The sequence below is a fragment of the Schistocerca cancellata genome, chromosome 2, assembly GCF_023864275.1.
Source record: "Schistocerca cancellata isolate TAMUIC-IGC-003103 chromosome 2, iqSchCanc2.1, whole genome shotgun sequence".
In the NCBI taxonomy this organism is placed as follows: domain Eukaryota; kingdom Metazoa; phylum Arthropoda; class Insecta; order Orthoptera; family Acrididae; genus Schistocerca; species Schistocerca cancellata.
Genome location: NC_064627.1, coordinates 527144948 through 527168399, shown reverse-complemented (window position 1 = coordinate 527168399; position 23452 = coordinate 527144948). Strand labels below are relative to the sequence as shown.

The window sequence follows — 23452 nt, the reverse complement described above, 5'->3', positions numbered from 1 at the left end:
GTGAGTAACTGAATCTCCTTTCCCTCCTTCCCTTTCTTTTCCCTCTCTCTCCTCCCTGATGAAGGAACATTTGTTCCGAAAGCTAGGAACATAAATTTTCGGTTTTGTTTTGTGTGTATCTATCGGCTGTACTGAGCTGAGGTAAGTACTGGCCAGCCCCTCTATCTCTTTGTTAGTATTTGTTTCACATCTCTATATGAGATTTTCCATTAATCATTTAAATCATAGAAGTAATAACTGAGAATCATTCTTATCCTAAGTTAGTTAGTTCTGTGTTTCAATAGATCATTTGTATGATTAATTGCAATGCTGCAGTTGAATCAATTTACATTCATATATAAATATGACTAGATGTTGATGATTCACAAGCCTTTTTTTGAAATACAAATATGATTTAATAATTTATACCCATCATCATTTACATATTACATAAATAGAATTCTGCAGAATGGGAGGAGTTGTCAAGGATAAACTGTTTCAATTTGTTTTCAAATTTAGGTTTTCTGTCCACCAGACATTTTGTATCATTTGACAAGTGATCGTAAAGTTTTGTGGCAATATTGTCTACCATTATTTATACTAAAGGTAACCTTAATGTGGTATAATAGATGTCATTTTGTCTTGTGGTATTGTAATTACATACATCATCGTTCCTTCTGAACTGTAGTGGATTTCTTCTAATGTTCTGACAACTTAAAGTGTGAGTGTGGGTGTAGGTTATACTGATTTATTTGCCCAAGCCACATTCCACTTCTTTACAAAGTGACTTACTTGGAACTTTGCAGCCACTCTTCTTTATGGGATAGTCGGCTGCTGGAAAATCTCTTGACTTCTTCTCAATCAAATAGAGCTAGGTACAGGAACTTTTAAGCCTCCTTTCTACTTATAAAATGAGTAGACACACAAACTTTCCTTTTTGTCAGTTAACGATGTATTTGACTTTCTTGCACAACATAATTCACACTTTCAACATACATATGCAACTTTCTGTAAGTACCTTGTACCGTCGAACATTACAAACAAAATGAGTTACAGTTAAAAGAAAGTTGGCTTGACTACAATGACTTTCTTAGAATGAATCCGAAAGTACATCTTACCTCTACCAAGGCTGAGTCAAGAGTCTACAAGAGTACTTTTTCAACTGTTCTTGTTTCACATAACAATAGTCAATGCCACAATAAGCACAGAGCGGCATAAAATCTCCATGGTTCTTCCTTACACATGCACTATGACCTGTATGGATTGCCCGACAGGTACTTGTTGGTGCCGTTCGACTGCGGCCTCTACTTTCTTCCCACGACTGATTTTAAACCTGTGCACACAAACATGTGACACACAGTAGATAGGATTTTATCATCCCACACTCGTATCTAGAATATTGTGTGTTCAAGATGATAGAAGGTTGAGTGGTTCTGGAATTTACACAGAAATTCTTGAATCACTACATTCTTTACAACAAACTACATGAGAAAATACACAACTGCAAATTAGTACTCAAATTGCGCAACTCCTCAAAGAGATGTCTACAAGGTCATTGTGAGTGAGCACCACATATTATTGTTACAGCATGTTTTTGAACAATGAAAACTTTCTTTCTTAAACATGACTTTCTCCAGAACATTATTCAATAGGATATTATTAAATAAAAACATGCAAAATACAATTATGTACTCATATCTCTATCCCCGAGGTTAGCAATGATTTGAAGTGCTAATGTGGCTGAGGGGATTAAAAATTGCTTTTTCTAGTTTGAATTCTCATAAATATGAGTAGGCCTACATAAAAATTTGGAAGTTTTTATCCTGATTATTATTTCCTCACCATATGTTACACCTATCATTGGCATAGTATCTCTAGATGTGCAGAACTGGGTATAAATAATTCAAAAGCCAAGATTGCTTAAATATTGTTTACTGGATAATTGGTTTCAACACACCAAAGGTGCCATCATCGGATCTGAGTGTAGATTAACATTTATAAACCATTTGGATATAACGATACATGATTCAGTCCAGCTGATATAAAACCACTGTCACAAAATTATCAAAATCGTTTATAAATGTTAATCTACATTCATATCCTATGATGGCACCTTTAGTGTGTTGAAACCGATTATCCAGTAAACAGTATTTAAGCAATTTTGGCTTTTGAATTATTTCTATAACAGAGTGATTGCCCCACTTTGCACTATGTGTTCACTGCAGAACTGGGTATGTTGTGTCTTTTTTAAATTGAGAATGAGAAAATTTGCAGGAAACAACTGACAGACACAAAAGAGATTTGTTTGATATTTTAGTGGTGCCCTTCAATAGAAAACAATTAAGATCTATACCTACTTGTATTCTGTAGAGAACAGTCAATGCAGTGGTTTAGTAAAGCACATACAATATTGTGGCCTGACAGTATGACACAGTATTGTGTATGGCTAGTTCATAGATTTCAGTTTCAAAAATGCTGGTAATATATTACAAATTTGTCCTGAATCGTACTGTCAGGGAGGCTTGAAATGTGTCAAGAACCACACAATATTGTACAACCAAAATAAGAAACGTGAAATAAAACTGAGATGAGCTTCCTAGAATATTGGAAATTTTGTAGCTACATTGGCAGTATAGTTGGGTAATATGTGTGAATATGGTGTCCTAAAAACTGTGGATCAATTTACGTTTGTTACAAAAATCTTTTTTTCAGTTGCTCTGCATGCAGTTGTTGATCACAATTACAATTTTTGTCAGCTTGGGTAGTTGTGGCAGACACTCTGACAGCACAGTTTTTGAAAACTTTGTTATTCTGCAAATTCATACAAGGTCTCCAGAACAATTATCATGGACAAACATGCCCTTGCCCTCACCTGCTGACTTGTGATGAAGAGTTTAAATTTCAAATGTATCTGACACACCCTTTTCCCAAATCAGCAGTCTTGGAAGGCAATTTTCAATAAACGTTAGGTTTACAGGGCCAGTCATGTGGTAGAAAATGCTTTCCATACACACACTCAATAGTGGCAAGTCTTTTTAAGTTACAAGTTGATACTGCAGAAATTGTTGCCTTAGTGGTATGTTATCTACATAACTTCCTTTGAAGTGGCACAAAATACATACCTACTCACTGACATTTCATTTTTCATGAGTGGTAAGGTAACAATAATTCACATTTTTTGTAAATAACATGTTAGTAGCTTAAATTATACTACAACAGCACCTTCAGTTTGCATAAGCGTATTATAATTTAAACTGAACTCCATTTTACATTACATACATCTACATACATACATGTATACATTCATTACATACATCTAGTGTGATGTATAATGCAACAATGAATTTACTTATAAATAAATAAAATACCTATTTCTGCCCATACTGCTGCCTTCTTTCATCATATTTTTATTATCAACATGTTGCGTCTTGTGCAAAAATACATTGTCACACAACAAGTCTGTTTTCCTGTTTTCTGTTTCTTTTGCCATCTTGCCAGCACTTGCCCACTGCAATCTCTGTAGAAAATCACAACCAATCAGCTGGCTGCTGCAAGTAAGGGTGGTGTACCATGGGTGACTGCCTCCTGTTTGACTAGGCCACAGCATGCAACACAGAGACCGCAGCAGGCACCCGCATGGTCTGCCTGCTCTCTGTTCGATGGAGCTTAGAACTCTTTTCCAATTAGACAGGAAACTGGCTGGACTAGAGAAGAGCAGATGTCTTCCATTGTTTTCATCCACTGAATCCTTCTGGAGATGATGCATAAGGAAGATTTCTGCTTTGCCCCATTGTGAGCAATGCGGATGCCTCAACATACTACCTAGCACAACAATTGTCTTCTTCTGCTCTTCTGAGCTCTTTTGATGCCCTCTGTCTTCAGAGGGTTCTCAATTATAAACAGCTATTTATACATTTGCATTGTTGTTACAGTAGTAGCAGTCACCAACAGCAATGTGTTAAACTTATTCATGTGCTAAACCACATAAATGACAAAACGCTTAAATTGCACTGAGGGTAAGTACATATTTGAAACAAGACATTCACAATGGGTTATTAACTGAAGTAATTTTGCTCTTGAATTGAACCTTAATTCACTGCTTTGCATGTTACCATAATTCATCATCAAAAGTAACATCAGGGTGTTTATGAGCTATTGGGAAAAATTACAGGAAAATGTTAATTACTTTTTTGTTTGTCTTCAGCTGTGGATTCTCTACCTTCTAGCCATTATGTCAGAAACTAATCAAGCACTGTCTTAATTGACCTTAGATGTTGTAACTGCATAGTAACAAAGTCATAAAACATTGGTTAAGAAACTTAGTACATGTTTTACCCATTTTTTAAAACCTTGTAATTTTTATTTTCTATTTTGTGCCCTTATAATAACTACATCTTTTTTTTTTTTTCATAAAACCCAGGTCAACAATGCTGGACCTCCTCGAAAGGGTACGTTGAGAATATTTATGGCACCAAAGTATGATGAACGTGGTGTTCCCATGTTATTTCGAGATCAGAAACATCTCTTCATAGAGCTTGATCACTTCACTGTGAGGAGTAAGTATTGCTGAATGTGACAATATACTGATTAGTTCTTGGGGATTGATTCCTTAATCAGTGAATGAAACCCAGGTACTCAGTAGTAAAAATATAGTCTAATATTGCACTAACAGAATTACTCCATAATGACTCTACTAATTATTTAGTGTTTATGTAGTTTAGAAAAAGTTCAGTTATTGAGGGTCTTTTCTTTCTTACTTGAGGTCATGCATGTTGACATTTTAATTGTTTGATGGACAGGCACCACAATAAAGTGTGGAATCAATGGATGTGACTTTATGCCATTCTTACAGAATATACAATTTTCTAGTGGATCCTGGTTGCAACAAATATGAGCGACACTCAATAGAGTCATCAGTAACAGTTCCATCAGAACGAACATTTAGTAATTTAAATAGTTCTGACCCAAGAAAGGAAGAAGGTTTTGCTTACTGTGGCTGTGGATGGCCACAACACATGCTTATCCCAAAGGGCACAACTGAAGGATTTCCAGCAGAACTGTTCGTCATGATAACCGACTACAATATTGATAAGGTACATTATTAAGATAATTTTTATTACCCCTACTTCAAATTTACATGTAACATCTAGTGATACCACATTTGAAGATGATGAAAGGCACTGTATTACTACCATAATGCTTCTGCAGCTTTGTTGTGAACAGAGTATAGCTACTTGATGAAGTTTATTTTATAATGCAACAGAGAAATCATATGGCTCCTGTGTTTGTATATGAAACATAGACTACCATTTCAACATCTTTGAATGTGTCATTTATGGTTATCAAAAGGGATTGGTGATGTTTCCAAGACACAGGGAATCTTTGCCATTGGTCACCACTAGACTGACCCAAGACAATTGCTCCAAAATGGGATCAATACCTAACTTTAGCTGCACAAAAAAATCAAATGATGCCTGCAAATACAATGACTGCAGAACTTATTGCTGCCTCAGGCATTTCAATTTCCTAGAAGATTTTATATAAAGGGACATCCTGAAAGTAAATAATGTTTGCACACACAGTCCATGCACCTGTCTTGTGGCAGCCTCTCATTGGTTTCTGGTGTTCAGTGATGTGGCAGTTGCCACATGTGGCTGTAAATTGAACACTGTCATATGGTAAGTGGAGACCTAGCTGTAACAGTGGTTGTACTGATTGCAAATCTTGCCGAAAGTGAGGTACAAGGTGTTAATCATTTTCTGCATGTGGAAAATGTTGATATTCACCACTGACTTGTTCCTATTTATAGTGAAGGTGTAATAAAAGCAGCCAGTGTTCAAAAGTGGTACATAATGTTTAAGAATAAGCAAACAGATGTTCATGATGAAGAGAGATCAGGGTACCCTCCATCATCGCAGATGCACTGAAACGAAAGGTGGATCACATCATTTGAGAGAATTGACCACTCACAATTAGCCACATGCGTGAAAAATGTCAGGAAATGTCTCTTTCAATTGTGTGTGAAATTAACACTATGGTATAACAAAATCTGTGCTTGCAGTTGAATATGAAATTACCATTAGGGTATCATAAAATCAGTGCACAGTGGGTGGTATGCGTGCTCACAGATTATCAGAAGGCTATGAGAATGGGTGCTGCATTAGCATTCTTGGAGCATTACAGAAGAGACGGCAATATGTTCATTGACCAGACTGTTACAGGAGGTGAAACATGGCTGTCCCATAACACCCCTACATTGATGCAACAGTCTATGGACTGGCATAATCCTCAGATGCCAAAGAAGTCTCACAAGTTCAAACAACCTACATCAATTAAAAAATCTGATGGCTTCCATACTCTAGGAATGTGAAGGGGCTCTACTCATTGATTTCATGACCTTTAACACAACAATCAATAATGTTGCTTTGTGTACTACCTTTGAACGTCTTTGCCAGGCTCCACAGAACCACTAAAGAGGCAAGCTCTCATGTAGATATGTTGTGTTGCATGACAATGCATGTCTATATACTGCCCAGTGGTGTCTTCCTGTGTGAGTTATTCGAGTGGGACATCTATGAACATCCTCCCTACAGTGCCTTTCCTTCTCATTCTGTCTGCTAAACCTCCCCTGACTCATGGTTTTGGGAAACTTTCCTTAATGCTTCCCATTTCTGAAACCTCTCCAGTCCTCTTCCTTCATCCTTATTTCTTTCCCTGCATCCCTGCTCCCAGAAGAAGGAACCATTGACTCTGAAAGCTCATGCATTTCCACATCTGTTATGTGTTTTCTCCTGCAATCCCTTGTTGAACACATTTTTTATCCATCCATATTATATATTCAAACACTGATTATTTTCATTGGAAATGCAGATAGGTTGTTGATGAGAAACAAGTAAATGAAATTTTGATTTGAGTCTTTCACGTGACAACAATTATAAACTGACATAGACAAATGGGTGTGATTTATTTTTCCATAGGTAGAGCAACCACCACCAGAGGGATGTCAGCAGCCTTTTAGCTACTGTGGATGGCGCCGTCGCCTCTTCCCAGACACAAGAGCAATGGGCTATCCATTTGATCGAATGCCTCGTGCTGGAGTCAGCACCCTGCAACAGTTTCTCACACCCAACATGAAAGTGGTTGATGTCAAAATAAGATTCAACAAAAAAGTTGTTGCTTCACGTTATACTATTTGAGCCAGATGTACAATATTCTAATGTCTGAGGATACCAGATATGTGTTGCTGTGTATTATACAGTTCCCAACAATAATTTATTTGTGAGCATTAAACCGTAATTCTCATGGGCCTGAGTAATTTGATGTAACACAAACATCTGTATATCCATAAAAAGTTGTAATAACATTCATTGCACACAAACAAATAAAATATGATACATAAGCATGACAAGGATAGTTCTTGCAGAATGTAAATTATTTAGGAGTAAAGGAGGCCACTCACCAAATTATAGAAGCATTGAGTCAGTGACAGGCACACAAAAAAGAGTGAAAACTTGACATGCAAAGTTTTCATCCTTTTTGTGTGTCTTTTGATGACTCAGTGCTTCTGCTTTCTGGTGAGTAGTCACCTTTACTCCCAATTGGGAGTTAATGAAGCCAATCACCAGATAGTAGAAACAGTGAGTTTTTCATATCTCTCTTTCTCTCTTGCAGTAATGACTACGTGAAGCATACTGTTATTGCATATGCATGTTTCTGATTAACTGTAAATAGGAAATAAAATACCATAACATTGCCAAAGTACAAATAGTGGAACAAAGTAAATTTTTAATTACTAAACATTTATTTTATTTCATATTTAACCAAAATTATTTGTACCATTCCTATGAAAGACATGCTTCAAATTATGTTTTGTTTGACATAAAGAATAAACTTTGTAATTATATTTTATCACAACACAATGCTAGTAGGAATAGTAATCAGAACAGTAATGAAGGAAATGGGAGTTGTGTCACTGTTTGTTAATTAAAGTACCTACCACATGTTCTCTGAGGAAACAACATGTAAAAAATAAAGGATAATGAGAACACACATTCTTACTGTGCTAGCAGTGGACATAACATTAATATGATAAACAAATGAGGGGGAAATGGGAAGAATATGAGATATAAGGAAGGCAATACAAAGAGGAATGGTATATGTAGTTGGAAAGGAAAGGGACCTAGGATGCTATGATGGAAAAAGATACCATACAGAAAGAGTGAGCAAATAAGACTTGAAAAATATTGCTGTTGAATGTAGGTTGGAAGCCATATTAACTTGTATATGGAGAATTATTGTTCAACAGCACAAGTGCATCACCATGTTCCCCCCCCCCCCCCCCCCCTTTTTATCCTTTTTGAAGCATAATGCTGTATTGTCAATAAATGATGGAATTTGATTTAATGTGAAGAAAAAATTCTAATGAATATGTAGACTTCTATAATTTACCTGTTAGTAAAGACTGGTACAATGGAACAATGCCAAAAAATGGCAGTCTCAGTGTGAACATCTTCAACAGATGTATTTTTTTTTTTGGTCGTCTTGTCTAATTTAATTCAATCAGTTGTGAGCTTGCAGAATGTTTGTGCTCAGTAACTTTTAAAGGAAACCTTGACATCAGTTTTATAGAAATCTGTTTGTGTGCTTCATATGTAATTAATTTATATGCAGAGAAATATTAAACTGTAGTATGAAGCTGCAAACAAAAGCTTTTTCTGTACTTGATGGTTAACCTGGTGTAAGGTCACCTGTCATTTACTGTTACAAAAGCACCATCAACCGGTTCATTTTCTTTTAAACATAATTACTTCCATTTTAAATGTGTCACTGTTAACAGATTAGGGATTTAGGTAGTTTCTGGTAGCTAGTCTTAGCTGGCTCTATTGTAGAGACAAAGTAGGCAGCCAATTTTTTGCAGTTCCAGATTTCTTGATTGAAATTACAAGCTACTAGGTTTTCTGTCTATGATGCTATAGAACTTGCTTCTGACCAGCATAATTATGTAAAAGCGGTTCTTTTAGTGCTACATGGAACATGCAACTGTAGCACATGCCAGTCGATAAATTTTGATTGTACCTGCATGCAAAATATAACACTTTAAAAAAGAAACAAATGTCTCCATTCATAATTCTGTCACTATGTTTATTTGCTGTCATTCTGATATTTTTTATAGAATTCACAAAATAATTCCTGATGTTTTTAATAGCTTTATTATGAGTCTAATGTAATGTTGCAATATAAAATTGTGTTTTTGGTGGAGGTAGTTAGACTAAGGGATTTGGGGATGTTTCAGAAGTGCTTCATATCCAAACATTCTTTTTTCTGTGAGTGGTTGGTTGATTTGGGAGAGGGGGGCATTTTCTGTGAGTGCTTTGAAAGGGTATTTATAATTTCTCAGTAACTTTTTCCATCAAAAATATAATGACAGTTGACGTGAGTATTTTGGAGCATCTTGCAGCTACTTTATGCACATTCCACAATATAAAAAATTTGGGCATCTAAGAATCCTTCATTTATATGCAACACACCACTCAATTACAAAAGAGGTTTTGGTGTGGCTCATACCCAGTGATGAAGGTTGGAAAAGTCACAGTGTAAAATTTTACAAAATGTTGGAAAAGTATGGACCTGTCGGTTGTAGAAAAATACGTCAAATGAGCAATGGCCCATCAGGTCTAACACTATGGACTCATGTTTTGGAGTAGTAGGGCTATAATGCCCACCCAACCATCCGGTTAGAACCAAATGTCCTTTCCATAGGTCATTCCATGAAAACACTGAAATAACTCATTCAACAGTTTGATTTTGATGAGACATTAAAATCTACACTTATTTGTGGGAAATTATTGCAATTGTGCCCAGTATCAGTTTATACAACTACACCTACATACAGGGGTGCTCAAATAGTGGGTGCTTCCATAGCCAAGTGTTTAGTGTTTCAAGAGGTACTGTTTTGAAGATTTATACTGCATACAGGACAGCAGAAAAACATCGTCTACTAAGCCACAACATAAACAAATGTGTGTGTTGAGTGATCATGACAGATGGTTATTGTAGAGTATTGTGGCAAAACATAAGAGGATAACAGGTGCAAAGGTTGCTGCAGAACTGAATGTCAGCCTTGAGAACCCTGTCAGCACCAAGACGACAAGAAGGGAGCTCCATAAGCAGGGAAATGCAAGGTGATTCGGAATTCCAAAACCACTCATCGGTGATTAAAATGCCCATAATAGGAAAATGTGGTGCTGAAGCCATAAAACCTGTGCTATGGAGCAATGGGAAAAGTCATTTGATTGGATGAATCATGTTTCAGTCTCTTTCAAACATCTGGTCAAGTTTACATCCCAAGAGTGAAACATTGTGAGGGTTTGGTGATTATCTGGGTGGCCATATCATGGTATTCCTGGGCCCCCATGGTTATTCTACAAGGTAATATTACTTCCAAGGATTATGTAAACATTTGGCTAATTAGTTACATCCAGTGGGAGAATGTTTATTCCCTGATGGTAATGCTGTGTTACAAGATAACGGTGCCCCTGTTCACACAGCTCACAAGGCCCAGGTCTGGTTCCATGAGCAGGAAGATGAGTTATCACATCTAACCTAGTCACCAATGTCACGTGAACTGTATATTATAAAACACTGTGGTCTATTTTAGATAGAACAGTGATGTTTGGTAGCCACCTGCATTATAGCTTCCTGTACTTTCCACTGTTTTGCAGGAAAAATGGTATAAGGTTTCCATGACATCTGTACTGGGCCTGAATTTGTCCATTCTGAGATGACTGTAAACTTTTTCAAATGCCAAAGGATTTCCTACACCATACAAGACATGGTAATGTGTTGTGTTTCTGGCATTTCTATATTCCTTACAACCCTTGTAGATACTTCACAAGCCACTGCACAGCACTTGGCAGTGAGCACCTTGTACCACTACTAGTAATTTTCCTGTTCCACTCAAAAATAGAACAAGGGAGAAACAACTATTTATATGTCTCCAGACAAGCCCTAATTTCTCTTATCTTGTGTTCATGGTTCTTACGCAAAATTTATGTTAGTGGCAATAAAATTATTCTGGAGTGAGCTTCAGATGTTGGTTCTCTAAATTTTATCAACAGTCTTTCATGAAAATAACATCTTTTACTTTCTAGGGATTCCCATTTGAGTTCATGAAGCATTGCTGTAATACTTTCATAGTTATTGAACCCTCTGGAACAAATCTAGCAACATGTGTCTGAATTTGTTTGATGTCTTCCTTTAAACTGACTTGGTTGGGATCTCAATCAATCAAGCAGTATTTGGGAATTTGTTGAAATAGAGAGTTCTATATGTGGTCTCCTTTGTGGATGAGCTACGCTTTCCTAAAATTTTCACAATAAACTGAAGTCGACCAGTCTCTGCCTCTGCTGCTCTCCTTACATACTCATTTCATTTCGTTTTACTTTGCAATATCATGCCTTGATACTTAATCAAAGTGATTGTGCCAAGCAGCACATTACTTAGGCAGTATTTGAACACTACAGAATTGTTTTTCCTACTCATCTGCATTAACTGCAAGCTGTAATTAATTACAACTAGAAATTTTGTCTAAACAATCTCATGAACTCCAACAATCACCCAGTGTGACATCATCAGTAAAGAGCCACAGTCTGCTGCTCAGCCCGTCTGTCATATAATTTATGAGTATATAGTGTTACACCGTCCGGGTTATCTGGATACTTCCCACTAACACCAACCTGTCAGAACTCCGGAGATGGGAACTTGCCCTTCAGCATATCCTCTCTTCTCACTATCCGCCAGGCCTCAATCTCCGCTAATTTCAATCTGCGGCCGCTCATACCTCACCTGTGTTTCAACATCATCTTTGCCTCTGTACTTCCGTCCCGACTGACAATCTCTGCCCAAACTCTTTGCCTTTACACATGTCTGCTTGTGTCTGTGTATGTGTGGATGGATATGTGTGTGTGTGCGAGTGTAAACCTGTCCTTTTTTCCCCCTAAGGTAAGTCTTTCCGCTCCCGGGATTGGAATGACTCCTTACCCTCTCCCTTAAAACCCAATCTGTCTTTCCTTCTCCTTCCCTCTTTCCTGACGAGGCAACCATTGGTTGCGAAAGCTAGAGTTTTGTGTGTATGTTTGTGTTTATTTGTGTGTCTATCGATCTGCCAGCGCTTTTGTTGGGTAAGTCTCATCATCTTTCTTTTTAAATATATATATATATATATATATAGAGAATAAGAGTAGTCATATCACGTTACCCTGAGACACTGCTGATGATACCCTTGTCTCTGTTGGACATTCACCATCAAGTATAATGTACTTAGTTGCATTACTTAAGAAATATTTCATAAGTCCCATGTGTGGGAATCTAATCCATATGCTCGCACCTTCATCAACAGTCAGCAGTGGTTCACTGTGTCAAATAGTTTCTGGAAATCTAAGAATATAGAATGTAGCTGGTGTCCTTCATCCTTGAGTCACAGAATATCCATTGAGAAAAGGGTAAGTTGAGTTTTGCACTGGTTTATGGACAGAGGCTTTTCCGTCTTAAGGAAATTTATTGTCTTTGAACTCAGAATAGGTTCAAGAATTCTGCAGCAACCTGATGTTAAGGATATCAAGTGGAAATATTGCTGCCATGAGGGTGGCTTTAATATAATGCCTGAAACTGTTTTGACTGCTCATGGGTGTGAGCTGATAGTTACATGTTCCACTTATCAATCTCATGGAAACAGTTGTGATGTGGAACATGTCAAATGCATAAAAATGCACGTATGCATCATGATGTGTGTGTGTGTGTGTGTGTGTGTGTGTGTGTGTGGTTCTCTCTCTCTCTCTCTCTTTTTTTAAGCTTAAAATTTTTATTACCTACCCCATTCCCTCAAATAGCACAAAATGCATATATTATACTTATAGATTTATTTATCCTATTCAAGAATTCATCTATGGTATAGAAGGAGTTGTCAAGGAGATACGATTTCAATTTATTTTTGAAACTATTACTGCAGTCTGTCAGACATTTTATTTTATCTGGTAATTTATCAAAAAGTTTTACAGCAGCATATTTTACCCCTTTCTGTTCCAACAATAGGTTAAGTAGAGGATAGTATAAGTCTTTCTTTCTTCTGGTATTATAGTCATAAATCTCACTGTTGTTCTTAAACTGGTCCATGTTGTTGATAAGAAATTTCATTACTGAGTAAATTTACTGTGAGGCTGTTGTAAGAATTCCTAACCTTTTAAACAGATGCCTGCAAGATGTGCAACTATGAGCCCCACACATTATTCTAGCCACTTTCTTTTGAGCAGCGAATACTTTTTCCTAAGTATTGTGATACCCCAAAATATTATTCCATTTGACATCAGAGAGTGAAAGTATGTTAGCTTGCTAATTTCTGTATCCTTGAAATTAGCTGTTATTCTCATTGTAAAAGTTGCTGAAGCTAGTCGCTTTAGGAGATCCAAACTATTAATTTTCGAATTAAGAATCTCATCTATATGTACACCACAAAACTTAATATGCTCTACCCTGGCTACTGACTTCTGTTGATGTTTTATATTTAATGGAGGAACTGTACTCCTTTCTGTAGAAAATTAGATGTACTGTGTTTTTTCAAAGTTCAGAGCAAGCCCATTTGCAGAAAACCAATCAATAACTTCCCCAAAGACATTATTTGTATGCTTTTCTTTTACTGGATTAATAATGATGCTTGTATCATCAGCAAACAGTCAGTTTAGCTTCTTTTCTCAGATAAGAAGGGAGATCATTCACATATATCAAGAACATTAGGGGACACATATTTGAACCCTGTGGAACACCTAATGTAATTTCACCCTACTTAGATGAAGTGGGAAAATTCTGTAGATCACTTGACCCTTGTAAAGAAACTTTTCACTTTGTGCTCGGTAAATATGACTTAAACCAATCACATGCTGTTCTACTTGTACCATATAATTGTAATTTGTGTAACATAATGTCATGGTTCACACAATCAAATGCATTGGGTAAGTCACAGAAAATTCCTATTGGTGACATTTTACTGTTTAAAAACTCTATTATGTGGGCAGTGAAATTGTAAATTGCTGTTTCAGCAAAACAGAATTTTTGAAATCCAAACCGTAATTTACTAAGTATCCCATTACTGTAGAGGTGGATTAACCACGGTACATTATTTTGTCAACAGATTTTGAAAATTCTGTTAGCAAGGATACTGGCTGGTGATTATTGGCATCTGTGACGTCCTCTTTTTTGAAGAGAAGCTTGAAAATGGCATATTTTAACTGTCTGGAAAAATACCATGAGTTAGTTATGCATTACAGATGTGACTCAGAACTTCAGCTGTAAGTGCTCCACACTGTTTTAATATCTAGTTAGAGATGTCTCTACTCAAACAGACCTTTTTATTTTTCAAATAGTTAAGGATTTTCCTTATTTTACAATATTTATTTTACGATAGGTTGTTAGATGTTGTTAGATGAAAATTAATCGTCAAGGATTTCTCAAAACTGACTCTTCCATGTACTGCTTGGCTTTTTCTTTTGAACTATTCTCATCAATTTTTTCATGTACACATAAGAAATGGTTGTTAAATACATTAACTACTTGTGTACTGTTGGTTAAGATGATCTCATTCTCTTTAACAGTTATACTACATTCCCCAGTGGTAACTTTTCCTGTCTCTCTTCTAACAACATTTCATACTGATGATTTTATTGTCCAAGTTGTTAAGTTCATCTAATACACATATTTTTTGATTTTATGGCAACTTTTCTCAGTATGTTACAATAATTCGTATAGTGTAAAATTATTTCTGGGTCTTATTCTTGCTGTCTCATACAATATTCTTCTTCTTTCTGAAGACACTTTGATATCTGTAGTAATCCCAGGTTTCTTTGAAAACTGTTTTGGGTTACATTTAGTAATATTTTTGGTGGCAACAACGTTAAAAAAGGGATATGAATTTATCAAGAAATATGTTGCATTTGTCATTAGCATTTGGCTAATTATATGTATCTCCCCAATCAACATTTCTAAAACTTTCTCTGAAGTGTTCTATAGATACTGGGTTGACGAACCTTAAATTTCTGCTAAATGATTTCTGAACTGTATGCCCTGCTAGGTTTTGTAAGTTAATCAGTTGTGCATCAAGGTCTGATAATCCATTTATCACAGGGAAAGCATGTGTTAGATTTACATCCAATTGCTGTTTGGCGTGAACACTAAATATAACATTATGAACTGCAGTTCTGGTTTCTCTGGCAGGAACTTCAGAATTTGCTCTTTCATCTGTACACTGGATTCAGCTGACAAACTGATTGTCATATTTATAGTCTGTCTCCTAGTTTGCAAATATAGCTTTATTTGAAACCTGTTACCTCAGTTTCTCAAACAAAATTTTATAATTCATATAGATTAATAATTTTCAATTGTAAATTTAATTATGTACCATTCCAACAGTATAGAAAAACAGTTATAATTGCTGTATGTCTCATAAACACCAGTGGTGATTTCCACAGAAGGTCAGTACTGGTTCAAGTTCTGTGACATCGTCTGTGCATGTCACTGTGCCAATAAATTAGTTAACAAAAGAGAAGTGTGCCATGTTCGTGACTTGAACATTAACATACCACAGAAAATGTCTTAACTATGCAGAGACAGCCCAGCAGTTTTAAGTGAAGTCATTTGTATTTTGAGAACCTGCATCACACCCATTCAAGCAACAGCAAGATAAAAGTTTATTATTATTCAGTGTTTGTTTGTGTAGGAAAAGAAACATAGGAACATTTTAAGTGCATTTCATGTAGCATTAGTCTGTTGTCAGAATTACTGGAACATAATGTGCATGTACCTTGACTTTTTAATAACTTTTTTTTAGAAGTTTGGAGTGGTTTATGCTGTGTATAACTACGGCAAGCTCTCTACTTGTTCTTGCCAACAGATACATTTCCCTCTTCCTTTCACAAGGTGCTTTAATCCTTATAGTGATCAATAGTTTTTTATGAAGCTGTTTGGTGGCCTTTCTGATTAGCGTACGCAGAAAGCTATTTTCAAAAAGTGATGTGAATCTATCATGGAATAGATTAAATTTTATATCAGTATTTGATTCTTTATAAATTTCACTCCAGGTTATCTCTTGTAAACTATTCTTAAAAACATTTGTTCTGGAGTCATTAATTACTCCAAGTGATTTCCACAGGGAGTATCAGAACTATACGACACTATATTATTTATCCTAACTAACTGTGCATCATGATCAGAGATTTAATAAAACATCAATCTTTTACAAGTATTTGATGTTAATTATAAAAAAATGCTTAACAGTTCTGCAAAGGCATCATTAAAATAGTACACTACGTTACCACAGGATATCAAGGAAAATTACACCAAACTCAATACTGCTGATGGAAATATGCGGGACCTATGTGAATGGTATTAAGTTAACCATGTATTCACCTTTGTGTAGGTAATAGTTAGCTAATTATCTTCAAACTAAGTATTCCCTGATGTATCATACTGTTTTGCCTGCAGTTTAAATTCATTTATATCGTTTTGTAGAATTTATGCAAGTGATGTCGTCTTCATAAAGCACAGTTTACATGGCCATTTGCCACAAAAGTTAGTGGTCCAAGCACCAGTACTCAGGTAATGTAGCATAACTTCCAGAATCTGATTTTTGGTTGTCTTAGTTTAAAATTGTTTACTGTTATCCTGCCTGACAGGATGTTATGAGGGATATTTCCAAGTACCTAATGCCATAACATTACAGTTTCTTTGCTAACATTGAATAATTTATGGAATCAAATGCTTTACTGATGTCAATATTTGTAAGTATCCTAAAACAATAAGTATGCATTTTAAAATATATTATGCAATATACCTAAACACAGTTAAAAACCTCACCATAAATGTTCATTTCCTCCAATTTCCTTCAAAAAGGTACAAGTATTTGGTTTATTAACTGTTTTCAGAAGGTGGCAAGCCCATTCTCAGTAATAAAATAATACGTAGTGTACATCATTACATAAAGTCATACCATACAAAATTGAAGCTATCCTTCTTATATAACACAACAATGTAGGAAAAGATAGATTATTGCATACCACAAAGCTAAAATGCTAAGCTGCAGGCAGGCACAATTAAAAGACACTTACACATAAGCTCTCAGCTACAGCCTTTTCAGAAGAAGAGAAGCACACACCATTCCTTCACACAAGCAAGCACTCTTCATGCACACATGACTGCCAACTCTGGCAGCTGGGGCCAGAATGTGCTTATGCAAAATATTTATGAATCAACAAAATATAAACAAAAAGAAAAATCACCAGACTTAATAAATATCATATAAAAATTAACCTTCCTTTAAGCACAGCAGTTCACAAAGATCAAAGATCTGACCTTGGGAGCTTCATCATTACATATTGCATACTATGCTTTAAGCATTTGAAATGGTTGGATTTCAGCAAAATGTGATGCTCTCCTTCAGACACTTGCAGGTTACAACCCATTTGTTGGGTAGCTTGACATGATACTGCAAATTCAGTAGAATGACACAGAACTGATATTTTACTGCAATGGCTGTAAATGCTGTTAATAGAAATACAACTCACCAAATCATGAGGAAATGGTGCCTGATATTCTGTGGATACATTATTTGTCGTAGCATCGCAATGTTGTACATAAAACAGATTTTAAAAATTACTTTATCGGCTTCAATACTGCTGTAGGTATGAGGAGTACTATCTAACCTGATGAAAACAGTGGATGTTATAGCCCAATACAGAATTCTTTGTAATCACATCCAATATTGTTTGTAAAATGTTTTTTTTATGAGTTCCAGAGTAACCCACAAGATATGCTGTGGCTGTGTGGGTACAGTAGTGCACACCTTGTAAATTGGGGCAACAGATGCCGTTATGTGGCTACTAGCCGATGGGGAAAATAATCAAGGAAGTAATGTGGACTGCACATGATTCTTTATTGTGTATCCCAATGAATCCGTTTTATTAACAATTTTGAAGAAGTCATATTAATGGAGTCACATAAAAGTTACTAAACAGGCTGGAGTTATCTGTAATTGTTGATATTCAAAAAAAATATGATGTTAATGTTAATGTTGGTGAAAAATATTGATAAATGAATTATCGTGTGGAATATTAAACATTTGTTGAAGTTGATGTGAGTAATAGTGAGGCTTCAGAGTTGAAGAACTTTCGTTATTTCTTTTACAACATCTTTTCTACTTCTATCAAGGTCTGGTGCAAATATCTAACAGAATCAAGCAGTGTCAGAAAAGCTTTAAGTTGTCTTCTTTCAGAATGCTCTGATCACTTTGATATAACCTTGCATGCCACAGATATACTTTTTTGCTGTATCTACTGGTCTAATACAGAAAAGTTTTCCCAGTCTTCATTTTTACTACCTGTGGCACTTTCCTTCAATTTTCTGTTTTTTTTTTTTTTTAAACATCTCCAGTCTGAAATCTTGTTCACAAGGAACAGCTTAAGTAACTGCAGAATTATTACAAAACTGCAATTAGTGAACTACTTTTTTTGCTTTTGCTACTTCTTCTGCTTCCTTTCCTCTCCTCATTACTTGAACTTCAAACTCTATTACTCATACCTACAACATCATCAAAACATTATTTTATAACAGCCCTTGCAAATTGCTTCTTTACATATGTTTGCATAACGTGTTCTGCCACTGAAAATAAATATGAGTATAGGTGCAGTTATTCATAAATTAATGGCTGTAATAAAAATTAATTATTTTCGTTAACTTGCCATCTTCATCTGACATATTTGACATCTTTGTTGGCTCTGCAACTGGAAGTATTTCAAATGGGATATGCATAAGACACCACACACACACACACACACACACACACACACACACACACACAGCACAATTTCAGTACTCAATCAGGCCTGAACATCAGAACACACAGTACAGCACCTTCCCATCATTATATAGCAGTTTCCAACTTACTAGAAAGAACAAAGGAAAAACATTTGTCAGAGATAATAAGTTGCAGATTAAAATATGGCCAAAATTATCAGAACCTATTGATGTCTGAAAATGAGTCAAACAAGGCTGCAGTATGTCACATATCTTCAGGAATTTATGTGGAGCAGTGGCTCTCTGAAGTTGGAACTATAACTGTGGAGGAATGGATACCATTACTGATGATGTTGATGATTTTGCCATCAATAGCGACACTAGATTTAAAGTTCATATCAGTGACAGAGCAGGTATGAGATGGAGAGATAAATTTAAGTAGCCAGTGATATATAGTGACAAATGTAATTTCGGTAATATAGAAGAAAAATAAAGAACATACCAAAGCAGAAAAGTAATAGAATGCATGAATACATTTTGGTGGGAAAAGAAGATTTCTAATGAAAGTAAAAAAAAAGAGTGTGGGTTAATGGTTGAATCTGTCCTATGGTATGGACCATAACTATGGATTTTTAATACTGACCTCAAAAGAATACTATTAGCTGTGGTAATGGATTATTTACAAAGGGGCATTAGGATATCGAGGGGGGGGGGGGGTATTAATTACAAAGTAAGAGCTAGTATGAGGACAAACAAAACAGTGATAGATAGAACTGAAAGAATATAATTAAGATTGTATGAACATTAATTGAGAATGCCAGATTATAGATGGCCAAAGAAAATTTTTGAATGGAAACTGCCTGACAGCATATATGTGGCAGACCATTATGTTCCTGGAATGACCACATCAACAAAATAAAGGAGCATTGTGGTAAATGCAAGGAGGATGGCCTGAATAGAGAGCATTGGTAGAAGATAACAATTACACAGCAAACTGTTGTTACTAATTGATCTTCATATTAATTAATCTTACAAAAAGAAGAAGAAAAATAAAATGAAGAAAGTCCTTTACAGAACAAATGAGTTACTTGACAATTATCTTTTCTGAAGTTGGTTTGATAGTTTATAACTAAAAATTTTAGTGTCAATGACTTAAAATGTAATTACAGTTGGAACACCAGATTTTGAAATAAATCCAATATATGTAAAATAATTATGTTACTGGTATTTTAAAAGTACCGTAATTAAATTACTATTTTTATGCTAGATTCTTATTTGAACATATATTCTGTGTGTGAGTGTACAAAACTATTTTGTGTATGTAATGAAACTAAACAAAATGTGAGAGTACAATTCAAACTCATCCTGTTATTTAGTACATTTATGGAGTCTATTGATTTGTTCAGCATGTAGTGGAAGTGGTCCACTGATCACTTTCATTAGAAACTCCTGTATCTTGTAATTCAGTTTTCCAGTTTCTCTCATGTAACTGTTCTCTTTGTCCACTCTTGTTCAGAGGTGGAAAGCTCCTTGTTAGATCTTCATAGTATTGTATCAGCCAAACAAGATTCTTTTTTCATTTTTTCTTTTTATGAGACTACAGTGATCAGTATATGTGTATGAATGCCTAGGTTCCTTTTAATTTCTTACTTTTAGGTCTTTCTCGGTTTCCCTTCATATTCTCTACTGTTTAAATACTCTAAATTCACTTTTATCACAATAAATATGTTGGCTTTATGGCTACAGTTATCTTTGAGAGCCCCTTTTAGATTTGTGGACATTGGATAGTGATGTAATTAGCTGCCTGTTACTCCCGCAGTCTGAGCATTGGCCACTGGCTGCAGCCCACTGCCCAACTATCCAGATGTCACTAACAAAGTGAAACATTACCTTGCAGCTAATATACAATATTTAACAATCAGTTGTATGAATGAGAAGTTATTTTGTGTTTGCATGCCAAAAACAAGAATACCTTTCCACACCTATAAAATTTACATGTAGATAGATTAAGTGCCATTACACTTCTTGGCTTTTATTACATTTTACTATAAACATTTCCAGGGGAAGATATGGATTATGAATGCAATTTATTGGTCGTGAGCTCCAGATTCAAACTGAAATCTTGGAGGGTATACACTCCTTGGTGATCGAGTGCACATGACAGACTTGTGGCCATGGAACACAATGTGTCCACATAAATGTGCAAACGTTCTTTCACTAACACAGTTGCCATTTAATTCATGGGTGTCAGAAACGTAGCAAATGAGTGGTGGCTGTCCAATTTGTGTATGCGAAGGTGGGGAGTGCAGGCTGTGGTTGATCCACGTGCACCACAGTTGGCAAGGTCACAGAATGATGCAGGCATCCATTGAGTAACATTGGCTAGCTTGCACTGGTATCTTTGTGGCCTGCACACCCTTCGGTGCTGCATTGTTGCCGAGCTTTGGGCTAATGGTACTTTTGCATGGGGGCATGTGAAAACAAATGTTGGCCCATTGACTGTGTCATCTGCAGTAAATGCTATCTGAGACTGCCACACACATCCCCCTTTGGGGAATGGAGCTTGTTGGTGCATTTGCAGCCAGAATATGTTTGTGCTTTGCACATTTGTGCTGATATCTGTGCAAGTGCAGTGGGGCGGTACATGACATCAGCATTAGTGTGAAGGCAGCAGTGTTTGATGTCACGATCAGCTGGTGGGGCATACAGGGGTGTGTTGCTGTTGTAGCAGTTCCGCCTGCTTTATTTATTTCTTCATTTGTTGCCCTTGGTGATGACATACTGCATTACTACACTGGCTGAAAAATGGGTTGTGGATTCCAACATTGACTTCTGTAAATAATGTAGGTGACAGGCACACAGTTGCGTTTCACAAGTACTTCAGTTTCACTGTTCATGACCCTATAATAATACACAGTTATACGGCCAGTGCACTACTGTTTAACTTTCAATAAACCTCATTAATGGTTTTCAAACAAACTCTGGTTAACTGCTATGAGTGATACGAAATGAAGCGTTGGTGAAGATGCACAGTTCCTAACACTGAATTCATACACAAGGTCTGATTAACCATAGTAAAAGAAGTAAACAAAGCATTCATGGAGATGTACTTGTCATAAAACACTGTTTTTTTGTTTGACAAACCTGATGCAGAAGCATGACGCAGCACTTGATCTGATCCCAGCTCTTGTGGCAGCAGAGACTGTGGAGAGTTTAATACGCACAAAAACATGATGTTGTTGGGGCTCAAATGCAGCTTCTGGAGCTGTGGTGGACACACCCAGTGGCACAGGATGTGGGGTCCAGAGCTCAACGGGTATTCAATGCGGGAACCAGCGAAGGAGTCAGTCTGGTATCAATGCCCAATATGGCGGAGGCGGAGACTCGTGACAATGATTCCTGGTGCTGCGATGGGCAAACAGCCGGTGAGAAGGGTAGCAGTGTCTGGAGCTTGACTGGAGATTTGTTATCAGCTGGAGGGGTGGCCCGCCAGATATAGGATCTCAACGGAAGGCAGCGGGCACTGTGCGTGTGGGCTACTGTGTGCATCGTGGTGTGATTATGACACAGCACAGGAAATTGAAGGGCACAAAGCAGCAAGCGGGTGTGATGTAGTCCACTGGCTACTACAGTTGGGTTGGCCAGTGCACCTGTGTGGGGCACAATCCAGGTGGCTGTCTGGGTGGGGCGGGGGTAGGCTGGGGTGCATGTGGCTCCTCGGTGACAGCTGGTGGCATTCATGAGTCACTGGAAACTGCTGGGGCGAGCTCTGCCTGGCCGGTAGTGTGCAGAGTGTTGTCCATTAATATGTCCTCCATTAGGTGAAAGAAGTGTGCAGCAGTGGGTTCTGTCCAGATATAATCTGGTTTGACCCTATCACTCCATCTCCAATGTCTTCCCACAGCGAGTTATCACACAGTGTCGTCGTGAGTAGTGTGGCCAAAGTTTTGGATGTACTGCATCTTTGCACAGCATCACATGCATTCATTGCTGTAGGTCTGCATGGACAAAGACTTTGCTGGTGTCACACCACAGCGGTGGGTGTGGTTAGAGGTCAGCCATGTGACTGGACAGGCATTCTGCTAGTGGTGGGCCCGAGGTGTCATGTGGCAGTGATATTTCCTCCATAAATTCTATGCGAATGGTGAGCCGGTGACTGTACATGAAGTCTGCGGGTGAGACACTGATCTCTTCCTTCTTTGTCACTCACAGGCTGAGGAGTATGAGCAGTAGTGCTTCCATCCAAGTGGTTTTGTGACATATGAGGGACACCTTCACTGGCTGATGAAGCTGCTTGACCATGCTGTTAAATGCCAGACGGTAGCTTGTTGCCCATTGTAGCCATGTGCCACACAGTCAGGTGATGTGTTTGAACAGTGCCCAGTCGAACTAGTAGCCACGGTCCGTAGTTATGTGGCTGGGTCAGCCGAAGTGCACCACCCAGATGTCAAGAAAGGCAGTAGTGACTGTCTTGGTGGTGATATCTGCCATGGGCACTGCCTCCAGCCAACAGGTGAAGCAGTCCACCATATTAAGGAGGTAGTGCTTGCCTAGGGATGGAGGAAGCAGGCCAACCATGTCCGTCCGACATGTCGTGTCAGGGAAGGCACCACTGGGTGTTTGGATGGGTCTCCTGACT

At 37.1% G+C, this 23452-nt stretch overlaps 1 protein-coding gene across 3 annotated transcripts in view; it reads left to right on the top strand.

Annotated features, from left to right (window-relative positions):
- Nucleotides 1-8308, top strand: part of LOC126162072 (phenoloxidase 1-like) — a 243090-nt gene extending 234782 nt beyond the window's left edge. For 2 of the 3 annotated variants that reach the window (XM_049918338.1, XM_049918339.1), the window contains exons 13-15: nt 4400-4535; nt 4849-5072; nt 6957-8308. In XM_049918338.1, coding sequence (XP_049774295.1) covers nt 4400-4535; nt 4849-5072; nt 6957-7175 — 579 coding nt within the window. In that variant the 3' untranslated portion in view covers nt 7176-8308. Of the gene's footprint in view, nt 1-4399; nt 4536-4831; nt 5073-6956 lie in introns of those variants that run through there. The other variant, XM_049918340.1, reaches the window with a different exon arrangement.
- The last annotated feature ends 15144 nt before the right edge of the window (nt 8309-23452 follow it).